At 39.6% G+C, this 11,380-nt stretch overlaps 1 protein-coding gene across 3 annotated transcripts in view; it reads right to left on the bottom strand.

Annotated features, from left to right (window-relative positions):
* Positions 1–1,199: 1,199 nt before the first annotated feature.
* strbp (spermatid perinuclear RNA binding protein) overlaps positions 1,200–11,380 on the bottom strand; it is a 75,409-nt gene continuing 65,228 nt past the window's right edge. For 2 of the 3 annotated variants that reach the window (XM_034896452.1, XM_034896451.1), the window contains 6 exons: positions 10,453–10,605; positions 10,109–10,243; positions 9,397–9,537; positions 8,848–8,977; positions 8,623–8,676; positions 1,200–2,631 (listed from right to left, as the gene is read on the bottom strand). In XM_034896452.1, coding sequence (XP_034752343.1) covers positions 2,537–2,631; positions 8,623–8,676; positions 8,848–8,977; positions 9,397–9,537; positions 10,109–10,243; positions 10,453–10,605 — 708 coding nt within the window. In that variant the 3' untranslated portion in view covers positions 1,200–2,536. Of the gene's footprint in view, positions 2,632–5,732; positions 6,067–8,622; positions 8,677–8,847; positions 8,978–9,396; positions 9,538–10,108; positions 10,244–10,452; positions 10,606–11,380 lie in introns of those variants that run through there. The other variant, XM_034896453.1, reaches the window with a different exon arrangement.

Below are 11,380 nucleotides of genomic sequence, written 5' to 3'. Positions count from 1 at the left end.
CCTTTGTGAGTCTAATTTTTCATTGTCAGATGTTTTTGTTGAATAAAAGCCAACATAAAAACAGGAGATCAAACTGGTGCCCAGATCAAGGGCGGAGAATCAAAGCCTTTCTGTTTGATTTTGCCTCTTCTGACTGACACCTTGTCTCTATTAAAGGCTAGAAATAAAAAATATCTGATGAAGAGCTTTCAGAACCATGTAAACACCACAGAAATGTGCAGACATCCCACACAGCCCTGAGTGAGTACTATGTGTGTGCTGTGACTGCTATCTCAGTGTGTACAGTGTTGTGACATGTTTGGTTCCAACAATACCCCAAATTAGACCAAACATACTGTTACGCATAAAGCACTTTAATATCTCATCTCTCAGTCTAATTTCTACATGCGTAAATAATATGTGCAATATATGCTATAGCAGCATTAAACCCACAACACTAGGACAACACAGTCAACTACTAGCAAGCAATAAACATGTATTTTGAGACTTCAAATGATAACCAACCAAACTCTCTTTCCCAAATATCTCAGCAACAGTTCAACAATCTTTTGAATAGCTGGCGCAGAAGTGCCTTAAAATGCAGAAACTCTAATCTCTAAAACTCTAAACTCTAATCTAATCTTTATAAAGACCCTCTTTCTGCCTCAACATACAAAGTCAATATATTTTTAACTCAAAAGCTCATTTTGCTTCCTCAAATGCATGTTGTTTTGGAAATATTCAGCGTTTTGGTTCTGTTTAGAGCATATTTAGCCTTACAGAAACAATTTGCAGTGTGTTACAGGTGTCTCAGCCAATGGTGGCTGACACTTAGGATGCACCATTCCAAATTGTTCTCTTCCAATACCGTTACCTCAACTCAGGGTATATGCCAATACCAATTACCGATCCAATACAACTCTTTATTCTAAATCCGTAAACCTCACTGTGTGTAACTCATTGGAAGTGTTGTAATGTACTGTAACATTTGGCCAGGCGTAGCTGTGGTCGATACTGATTGGGCATGTTGGATTGGTGCATCCCTAGCTGAAACTTCCTCAGTCCACATCAGCTCCAGCCACATTTCTTTTGCTAAAATATTCTAGCTTCAGTGACTGGCATGGCAGCCAAAGGTAAAAACCAATTCCTTCAGTAACCTACAGGTGACATCACCAACCACTGAAATATGCCCAGACAAGAAATCCAATTCAAAGTTCCCCTTTGAGGATTTTTGCTGGCTATAAATTTAATTAGTTTGCCAGTAGTTGTGCTCCATCTTCCCCATTGTGTAAAACACCTTTTGACAAAGCTGTATTAGCCACCAGCCACATCACATCCATACAGTAGAGGATTGCCATAGGAGGTTGGAGGGATTGGTGTGTGTGAATGTTTGTGTTTGCAGAAAGAAGGAATAGTAATTTGTGTGAGTGAGCTGTGCTTTTGGTCCCTAAGGCGAACGGGACGGAGCTGACGATTGTTCTGAGTGTTGATGGGTGAGTGGGATAACGTGGGAATGGTAGATGGAGGAGCACATACATCAAAGTATTCACATACTATACACATACAGTACTGTATTTCTAACAGTATTTCCTGCCAGCAGTGAGACTATAGAAAATGTGCTTTCTGACAGGAAAAGTGTGTGCCCAGGTGTGATTAGGTCATGAGTGTGTTCAGTAGTGAGCACCTCTGGTCCGGGTCAAGTAAACAAACCTCGGGTAGAAGAGAGTGTGCTCAGAAAGGCTCAGAAAGACATCAAAGATAGAGGAAAAGTTTGAAGGAAGGAAAGAAGGAAGCATTATTATTCTAACAGCACAGGTTAATAGAAATACCAAAGTTAATATTGCATCTCCTAGAACTAGCTTCAATTGCTCAGTGTATATAAAATTGGAAGAAAGCTATACTGTGATATTACAGATACAATTCACTTTATAATTCTAAAATAATTTATACCAACAATAGTTATATCTTATAGAATATTTACATAAATACATCATCATATAGTAATATTATTGTCAGCACATTTTTATAGAAACATACACCATACATATATGTGTATATAGTCATGTTATAGCCACACGTACACACACATACAATGAATATACAATCATAATGAGCTATTGCAATGCTGTATTGGGTAAAACTCCATCTGACATTCACATATTCTCAAGTAAGTAAGCTCAAGGAGAGGAGTTCTGGTGTATTGCTATTAGAAAGACGTTCAGCCAGCCCAGCCTCGCGCAGTCACAGCTGAACATTTCTCGTAAAATCCAAGTATTGCTTTGTTTCAAATTTCTCTCCTCTGAAGTGATAATCTGGGCAGAGGGTAGCGAAAACAGAGAGAGGAGCTATGAGCCTCTCGGTCAGTAGGTGAGATAGTTTCTTCTGCTGCTGTTGGGCATAGAGTTTTCCCCAGCAGACTGATTGAACCAAAAACTCTTTCGGATCTGTGAGTCCGCACCTGGATAGAAAGGCAGCCCGCTAAGACGGACAGAAAAAACACATGTCCTGCGTATACAGACAGATAAGTTTGAAGAGAGTATCCAACAACCTGCTGCCTCTAGAAGTCAGAGAAGAGATCCTGGGGACCCAGATGAATGATAAAAGGAGCGATGGTTCGTGGCTGGTAGAAAGGATTGTCAATGAAAAGACCACCTGCAGTGAATGAAGAACAGAGACAAAGAGAGCAGGAGTTACTACTGTACACACACACACACACACACACACACACACACACACGACTTCTAAAACTTATTTGACAATATGGTTTGAAAGAATGAATGCCTATGGAGGATAGAGAGGCAATTCCATAATGACAAAGAAATCCAATAATGTTTTTTTAGGACAAGGATACTAAGTGTACTGTACTGGAAATGTTCCAGTAAAAACAATTCTTACCTGGGTGGCATTAATAACATTACATGTCCAGGACATTAAATTAAAAGGAATAGTTCAACATTTTGTAAAATACACTCATGGCTTTCTTACTTAGATTTAAAAGACCAGATAGATAGATAGATAGATAAATAGATATTATCATCAATTTTAATCTTTGCTATTTTTAGTCTACTCTTTCTGCCATGGAGACATCCCTTCTCTGTTGTTCTTACTGAGGTTTGTGCCATTTCTCTGCCAGTTAGAGTATTTCCCTATCTGAATCTGGGGCCAAAGAATATAGTGCGTTGTATTCTGTACCGATTGCAAAGTCTCTTGAGGTTAATTTTTGATTTGCAGTATCGGGCTATATAAATATAATACTCAAACTTTTTCACTTGGGGGAATAACTCACTCCCAACCCAGAGGGAGCAATCCACCATGGTCTTGTTCATAACTGAGAGTAAAATGGAACCTGAGATCGACGTGTGGATTGGTGCGGCATCAGCAGTAATGTGGGGGATGTACCGTACAGTTGCCGGAAGGCAATGCTTTCAATTCACCAGATGACCTACAGTACGTTCCAACTTTAACCTATGGTCCTGAGCTTTGGGAAGTGACTGAAAGAATGAGGTTGAGGATACAAGATGCTGAAGTGAGTTCCCTCCCTAGGGAGGTTGGGCTAGAGATAGGAGCTCAGAGTAGAGCAGCTGCTCCTGTGTGAAGTACTTCGGACATCCGCTCAGGATGCCTCCTAGGTGCCTTTTTTTTTTAGGTTTTCCAGACACGTCAGACTAGAAAAAGACCTGGGGTAGACTCAGAATACACTGGATTATATATCTCATATGTCTGAGGAACACTTCTCTGGAAGATCTGGAAAACATTGCTGAGGAGGCCTGCTGTCACCATAACCCGGTCTCAGATAAGCAGCAGAAAATGGATGGATAAATAACAATTGACTTGACAAGACTGATACCAGTCTCATATCTGTCATTAAATAAGAAGCTGGAGCCATGAGAGTGATCTAAGCTTAGAATAAAGACCGCAAGCAGTGGGGAACAGCCAGGCTTGGTCCAAAGATAAAAACATCCACCTATCAGCACCTCTCTGCCTTGTCTACATGATGTAACTTGGACAGAGCCTCTCTAGCTGGTCCCCTGTTTCAAATCTTTACTGTATGCTAAGCTATGCTAACCACTCCAGCTACTGGCTTTATTTTTAGCGTACAGACATGCGAGTAGTATCAATCTTGGCATCTCACTTTCAGCAAGAAAGCAAAGAACTAAACCCAAATTTCCCAACTACTTCCTTTAATATTTTACAGCTATTCCAGTCATGGAACATCCAGTAAGAGCTACTGAAAAGTCTACTTAATAAATGTTAAATCAAAGATGCAAAGACTAAAAATGAGATCAGACACAGATCAGGTAGTTTTGAAGGTACTGTACCTTCAAAACATTATTTACATGTATGCTGTTTCTCGGGCTTCAACTATTTGTGCACTTAAAATGAATTCAACCTTGAACAGAACAAAAATGAACAAAATTCAACAGAAATGAATCTTCAATCATTTGAGATTAAAGTAATTCTTTGGTGATGCCGGACAAGTATCATTTGAAAGGTTTTACAAAAACTCAATGGAGCTCAACCAACCATTGGACAAGATACTGGGTCCTCTCATCCAATGGCTGTGCCTCATACAGTAGTTGTAACCATGGAGACGTCGTCAGGGGGTTATCTCTCGCTGGTTGGATGACCGAGACGTGGTGAAGGGCCAGCATAACTCTGTCTTGACTGGTGCCGACCATTGACCAGCATGCTGGAGTATTTTATTTTTTGTAACATTTATAGCCAAGTTCCTCTTAGTTCTTATTTTTTTCACCAGTGATATTACTGTACTGTAGGTCATTTTTAAGTCAAATCTTTAAATCTTTATTTGAAACACTGACTGAGTCAAGAGGGATAGTTTAGAGCCAAAGTTTCAGCGCCTACGCTGGTGCTGATTCCTATTTGATGGTTGAGGAAACATGTAAAAAAACAAAACACAACTACAAAAATGATACTGAAATAATAAAACATAAAACACACTGACAGTGTGGTTTGAATTCACGTGGGTCTCTTATTGCTGCTTTTGATTAAAATGTGCACCACAGATTATTTGTTGTACACATGCAGTATTAACAGCCCTATCTAAACAAGACAATAAGAAATATATAAGGATATACTGTAGATGTAGTATTCAGCTACAACAATGCACTGCCCTCTGCAAAAAGGCTTCAGCTGGCTTTTGTGACGACCTTTGAAGGCTCTGCATATAAGCTGTAGGTTATACCTCTGATAGCTGTGGGAAACCTGCCAAAAATAAATCCACGTGAGGTAATGGGATCGTGTAGCAGAATGCAAGATGCCGGATCTGACAAGAGCTTCCAGAATTCATCTGTTGTCGTCTTTCCTTTTTCTTTGAATATCTCTTAACTGAGGGTCAAAAGGATGTAACTAGATGCCCTGTGCAGGTTAAAGGAGTGGGGAAATCCTTTCACATGTTAAGTAAGATATCTGCTGTAAAAAGTCAAAATCAAACCCAAAACAAAAACTTGCTACTGCAGCTAGTCCATTACCAGCTTAAAATCAAATCAGATATACACCAGGCCGTGTTCAGCCTTTATAGGAGATCAACTTTATTCATTTTTAACATTATTTATTTATTTATATACATCCTTCACACCGCTCATTATTATTTTCTTTTTACAGAGAATGTGTGTGTTGTGTGATTCATATGGCAAAAGCTTTCCCTTTCCTGGCAAAGAATGAACGCAATAACAAAAAGGCTGATATATATATAATTTAGACTCAAAGAATGAGGTCACAATTCACAGTACAAATCCTTCAAGTTTTTGTTTATCTCTTAAGATCTTAAAACCTGCAGTATTTTTTGATATTCATAACATTTTCTGGAAACAGTAAGAAAACAAAAAGCTAAAAATCGCTTTTGCAAATCTTCATCTCAGGTCCTTAATCTTCTTCCCATCACTTATATTATAAGAACAAGGTTTCCCTTCTAAAAAAAGTGAAAAAGTCACGGTTTTGAAAAAAGCGCACGATATGTATGAAAAAGCTTTTGGTGTGTGTGCATCCTGTGCTAAAAGAAGTGGTAGTGGGGGACGGGGTAGGCGGGCAGTTTCATGACAGGCAACAGAAGCATTCTCTTGGGCAAACCTAGAGGGGAGACATGAGAAGAGCACAGCTCTGCATGAGTCCAGGGCAACAATTCAACCAAGTGTTTCTATTCTCACTACTCTACGCCACATCTAGGTCCAACAAGCAGCCTAACGAACACAAACAAAGCTCCCAAAGGGGGAGTGTAAATCTGTGAGACACGAGGTGACAACCTTCATCGGTGGTTAGAGGAACCGAGAAGGAGAGAGATTCAGAGGTAAAGAGAAGAAAACAAATGGCCAAAGCTAAAGATTCATTTCGGTTTACTACAACTTGGGTCTTATTTCTGTAATATTAGCAATCTTTTCCATAGAGTTTCAAAACATTGCATTCATAACATTAATTTCTGAATAATTTTTTTCTTTCAAATAAGTTAGTCACATTTGGGGTTTGGTTCTTTTCAATGATGTCACACTGCCAGAACTCAGCGGTTAACCCGGTGAGTACCATGTTGTTATTACCAGTGGTAATAATAGACAAAGCTATTCATTTAGAACCCAAGCTATAATAAAGCAGAATAATCCTTTAAAGGAGACAGTTTAGCAAGAAGTTGCTGTTGGCACTGTCCTATTGAGATGTTTAGGAAATGATCACTCAAGAAGAGCTTTAGAATAATGGCTATGTTCTAGTGTTCTGGGCTTTCCAGTTTGATATAATGTTCTGTGCTCCACAGAATGTTCTAGTGAGTCCAGCAGAATTGCAAAATGCGTTCTAAGCGTTTGCCAACAAGGCAAAGCAGCAATGGGTGCCAGAGCACGGTAAAAAAAGCAGGAAACACGATGATGAAAGCTTTGTTTCCAAAAGAGAAAGTTGTAGTCCTGATGTTTTAAAGTGCCTTTTTGATTGAAATGTAAGCTCCAATTGGGCCAACCAAAAGACTGATTTGGTTTTACTCTTATTCCGGAAATTTGATTTAATACTCTGTGTAATAAACAATCGATCTCTCATTCTTATTATTCCCTTAACTTACCTTAACAGCAGGTGTATCTAAGACTTTGTAATATTTGTGCTTTGCTTCAAATTCGCAACATGGTCTCTGGTCACGTGTTGGGAACCACTGAACAAGAATCCAAGCTTAACAGAGACAGAAACCTGCACAGCAAGGTTTCAACATACATACTTTGCAGATGCAATTTGCGAGGATGAAAATTTCCTTCCAGGACCTAACTCTAGCTTTCGTGTCTATCTTTTTTTCAGATGACATGAATTAAACTTCCGGTTACAGCTCAGGTTAAAGCTCAAGGTAAGCTGAAGTCACAATGATCATCCACCATGATATGTGACATGTCATGATAAGTCAGGGGGCAGAAATGCACAGTGGCCGGGTATGAAGCAGTCTCCTGAATGAAAATTTGCTGGTAAGATGAAATCAAACACTGCCATTGAATTCTGAATATTTCAGCAAGCGCCGCAGTCACACCATGTGAAAAGTCTGCGAATGCCAGGGACTGAAACCTAACACGCCAAACGAATGCAGAGTTCCAGCTCCACCATAAACACAAACACTAAGGCGCACTTCATATTCAGCGCTGTTGGGATTTCAGGGGTCTACTCAAAGTCTGCCTGGAGTCCCAGATCAGTTTCTCCTAGAACATAAGAACCATTCAAACTCAAAGCTGTAGGATGGACAGAGAGGCCTAAATGTGTACACGCACAACACAAGGCTGAGTCTGTCAAGGTAAATTTGACTGAGTGTGACAGAGGGAAGCATGTGTAAGTGAATTTAGCGCAAAAACCTCTGCTATTAAAGGTCAAAGACTAGTATAGGTGTTAGCCTATGCATGTGTGTGAGAGAGCTCATTGGCCACTTTCAGCATTGAGGACATGGAAAGCCCTTAGCAGCGGCAACATGACAGGCGCAGCACTGCAGTGATAAAAAGCTGCCCTGCCACCGTCTCAAATAACAGTGGGTAAAGTGAGGAATTTACACTATGCGCACTGCTAATCTCAACAGGAATAAAAATGACTGCAGCAAAGTCAATGTGTCAGCTTGTGTATTTAGTAAGAGGTGGCTGTTTTAGTGAACAGTTTTCTAGTGTTTTTGAATTATTTGAATCCCTGCAGGTGTGTGTGTGTCATCATTATTACAACCAGTTTCTGGAAGTTTGGAGTTGAAAGTGACAGACAGCAGTTATTTACTGACAGAAGAGTGATCAAAACATAATAGACAAGCTGTGAATGGCAACAAGCAGATTAAGGAACAAATGGTGAGTGGACAATAAGCCAAAAGTACAGACAGATTTGCTTGAAGCATGCAACAAAGAGGCAATAGTATAAGATCTCTTTAACCATGACTGAAACAAACCCTAAAACTTGGATTAGAATGGGAACAAATTTATTTTGAGAAAAGAGGAGAAACAAAGGCAAAACGAAATTGTGAAGAAGGTTGGAGGTGTAACATAAACTTACTGAAGAATTAATTTACCCACTAATGGTTAGCAATTATGGTATGTTTGGTTAGAAGAAAAAATGTATAGTTAAGAGGAAAAGAAGGTAAAAGAAGGTTATAGATGGTAGAAGGAGGGTGAAATGGGAAAACAGACAAGAAGCACGTACCGTATGCAGGAGCAGCTGCTGCAGCAGGGCTGTAGCCATACGGTGTCCCAAAGCCTGTTGGGGAAGAGGTTACAGGGTCTCATTCAATAGATACACACATATATAATATATACTGTATATATAATAGATATATAAATAAGACACAAGACATTAAGAAAATTAAAAACAAAATGCTTATTGCTTTGGTAAAAACATTAAAACCACATGACCCTATACTCTCACTACCTGGCGTGACATATCCAGGTGTGGCTGCACTGACGAAGGCTCCTCTCGCGAGTGCTGCTCTTCCTCTTCCTCTGGCTACATGGGCTGCTACTGCTGAGGCTGCTGCTGCCGCGGCAAGGGCTCCTTTAGTCTGGACACAGACACATTAGATGTTAGCGTGTTTCAAACATTCATGATGCACAGATTTACACACAGTATTTAGATACATCAATACAATGTTCTGATGCAGTATGGGCATTGTTGGCACACAAGCTCATAGACAAAATAAATGGAATAATCGGGATGTGATAACTGTCAAGTATTGATCTGATCAGACACTTATTAAATGCAGATTCATTGATTGCTGATGGCAAAGATTATCCTACGGCTCTACGCAGGTGATTATTGATTACAGAAAATGTTTAAACTTTATCATCTTTCAAGCTGCACCGACCAGTTATGCTCTCAAGGAAGAGATTAACAGAATGCTTTGATTATATGTTTTGTTCTGTCTTCAGACTAAAGAAGTGCCCTCTATGTCCAGTATCTACTGTATGAGTGTCTCTTTACCTGGGGCAATATCTTCTTTTTCTTGTTTGAAGCGGCATTGGGACCAGAGAAAAGTTTTTCCAGCGCTTCCAGAGCAGCACTGGCCTTTGCTACTTTCTTGTTGGGGCCTGCCCCACGAAACTTCTGCCCATCGACCTCCACCTGTAATGCACACACACAAACACAAGCACAGACTGTAAAATATGCATCGAATAATTTTTCATGATAAAAGTTATACAAAAGGAACACTTTGCGTTTTTGGCATCTGGTAAAAAGTGTTTCTTCCACAATAGATCTTCTTTTGTAATTATTTCAAATAGTGGTGTCACATTTATGCTACAGCTCTGTCAAAACTAACAATCAAACAACCATTTTGCCCAAAACCCATTCATTTATCAGTCATAGGTAAATCAGCCAGCAAGTCTGGCTGAACAGAATGGCTTATTTAGCGCTGCCCTGCTGTCAAGCAGGTTTGCTAATCAATCAGCAGAGCGATGAAGCAGCCAGGCATGTCGCAAAACAAGACATCCAACTGAGAACAGGCCTGCTCCAGAAACCAAGTGGACTGATTGACGCTACCGGCTGTTTCTGTGTGGCTCAGCTTCTGTATGTGTCACAAATGCATGTGTTTGTTAAGTTTTCTTTATTTTTTGTACATGTCATGGCTCCACTCTCATTTAGGTTTTATAATGTTTTGTCAGACTCAGTCTGTAGGTGTGCATGAAGCTCTCACCTCCATAACAAAGCGTTTGTCATGGCTGCCTCCGCTTTCAGAGATGAGTTCGTATTTTAGGCCCCGTCTCTTTTCGTTCAGCTCCATGACGGGGTTCTTCCCACTTGCCGTCAGTATGGGACCCTGAGTTCGCACCTGGGAAGTGAAAAGATTATTTTTGTAATTTAATTTAAAAGAAAAAGCTTCATTAGTAAGCCCACCGTGGACAGTAAACTTGGAAGACGGAGCATTTTGTAACAAAGTGTGGATACCTTTTATGTGTTAATCAGAGTGACATTTTAGTCACTTAACAAAAATCTCAGACTAAGAATTAAAAAAACAAAACATTTGAACTCAATCCCTACCTCCAGTGCGTTGGAACTGTCCGTGGAGTGTTTTGGGTTATTGCTAGTGTGTGACGACGTCTCGCTTTTCCCCTCACCATCCGACTTCTCGTCTGAACTCATGGGATCAAGGTCTGAGTCAAAACCTGTCGGGTAGCCCATTGCCTGGAGAACCTAGAGAGGCAAGATGATGATAAAATAAAAAAGAAGTTGGGTTGGAAAGAAAACAGAAAACTAAATTTCAACACAAATTTCTTTGTGTTGCTTTTGTTGATTTGAAAATCCAAAAATGATTAACAAAAATACACGTACTACTGTACACACATACACAATCTAAATAATAAGAAATAAGAAATGGTTCACCTACACACTTTAAAGCAAATAAGAAAAAATATTAAATCTCTTAAGAAAGTATAAAACCTTTTTGCGTTATTGAGATCTAATGTCACGTTGTCTAACAAAGAGGTGTGTTACCTGCTATTTACTGTAGCTAGCTGAAATTAAATGTGCTTAGTCAACCAGGTACTGGAACATCTAAAACAATAATATTAATAATGAATAAATAAATCAATATAGTATCTGCTAAATTATTGAAATAACACACTAAATGGGATGAGCTAGAGATGTGCAATATGAAAAAAAATTCCAACTGATAAATGAATGTCCCTTTTTTGCGTGATAACCATAGACTGTATATTAACGGACTAAGCAAGTGTGACCTCTCCCATTGATATGTGGAGATCTGCTATCCGTCGTCAAGTTTTCCGGTACAGGCGCAGCCATCCTCATTGCAGATGTGAAGATTTTAGACGTGAGGGAGGAACAAGGGAGGAGCGGCAAAATACAATGTCACACAATGACCGGCGTTAAGTTACACACTTTCACTGGCAATCACATCATAGCCATTCCCAAACCCCCCCCCCCCTGCTTTATCACAGATTATAAAATC

This window comes from Etheostoma cragini, chromosome 16, assembly GCF_013103735.1.
Source record: "Etheostoma cragini isolate CJK2018 chromosome 16, CSU_Ecrag_1.0, whole genome shotgun sequence".
Classification (NCBI taxonomy): domain Eukaryota; kingdom Metazoa; phylum Chordata; class Actinopteri; order Perciformes; family Percidae; genus Etheostoma; species Etheostoma cragini.
This window is presented reverse-complemented; position numbering and strand designations above follow the sequence as displayed.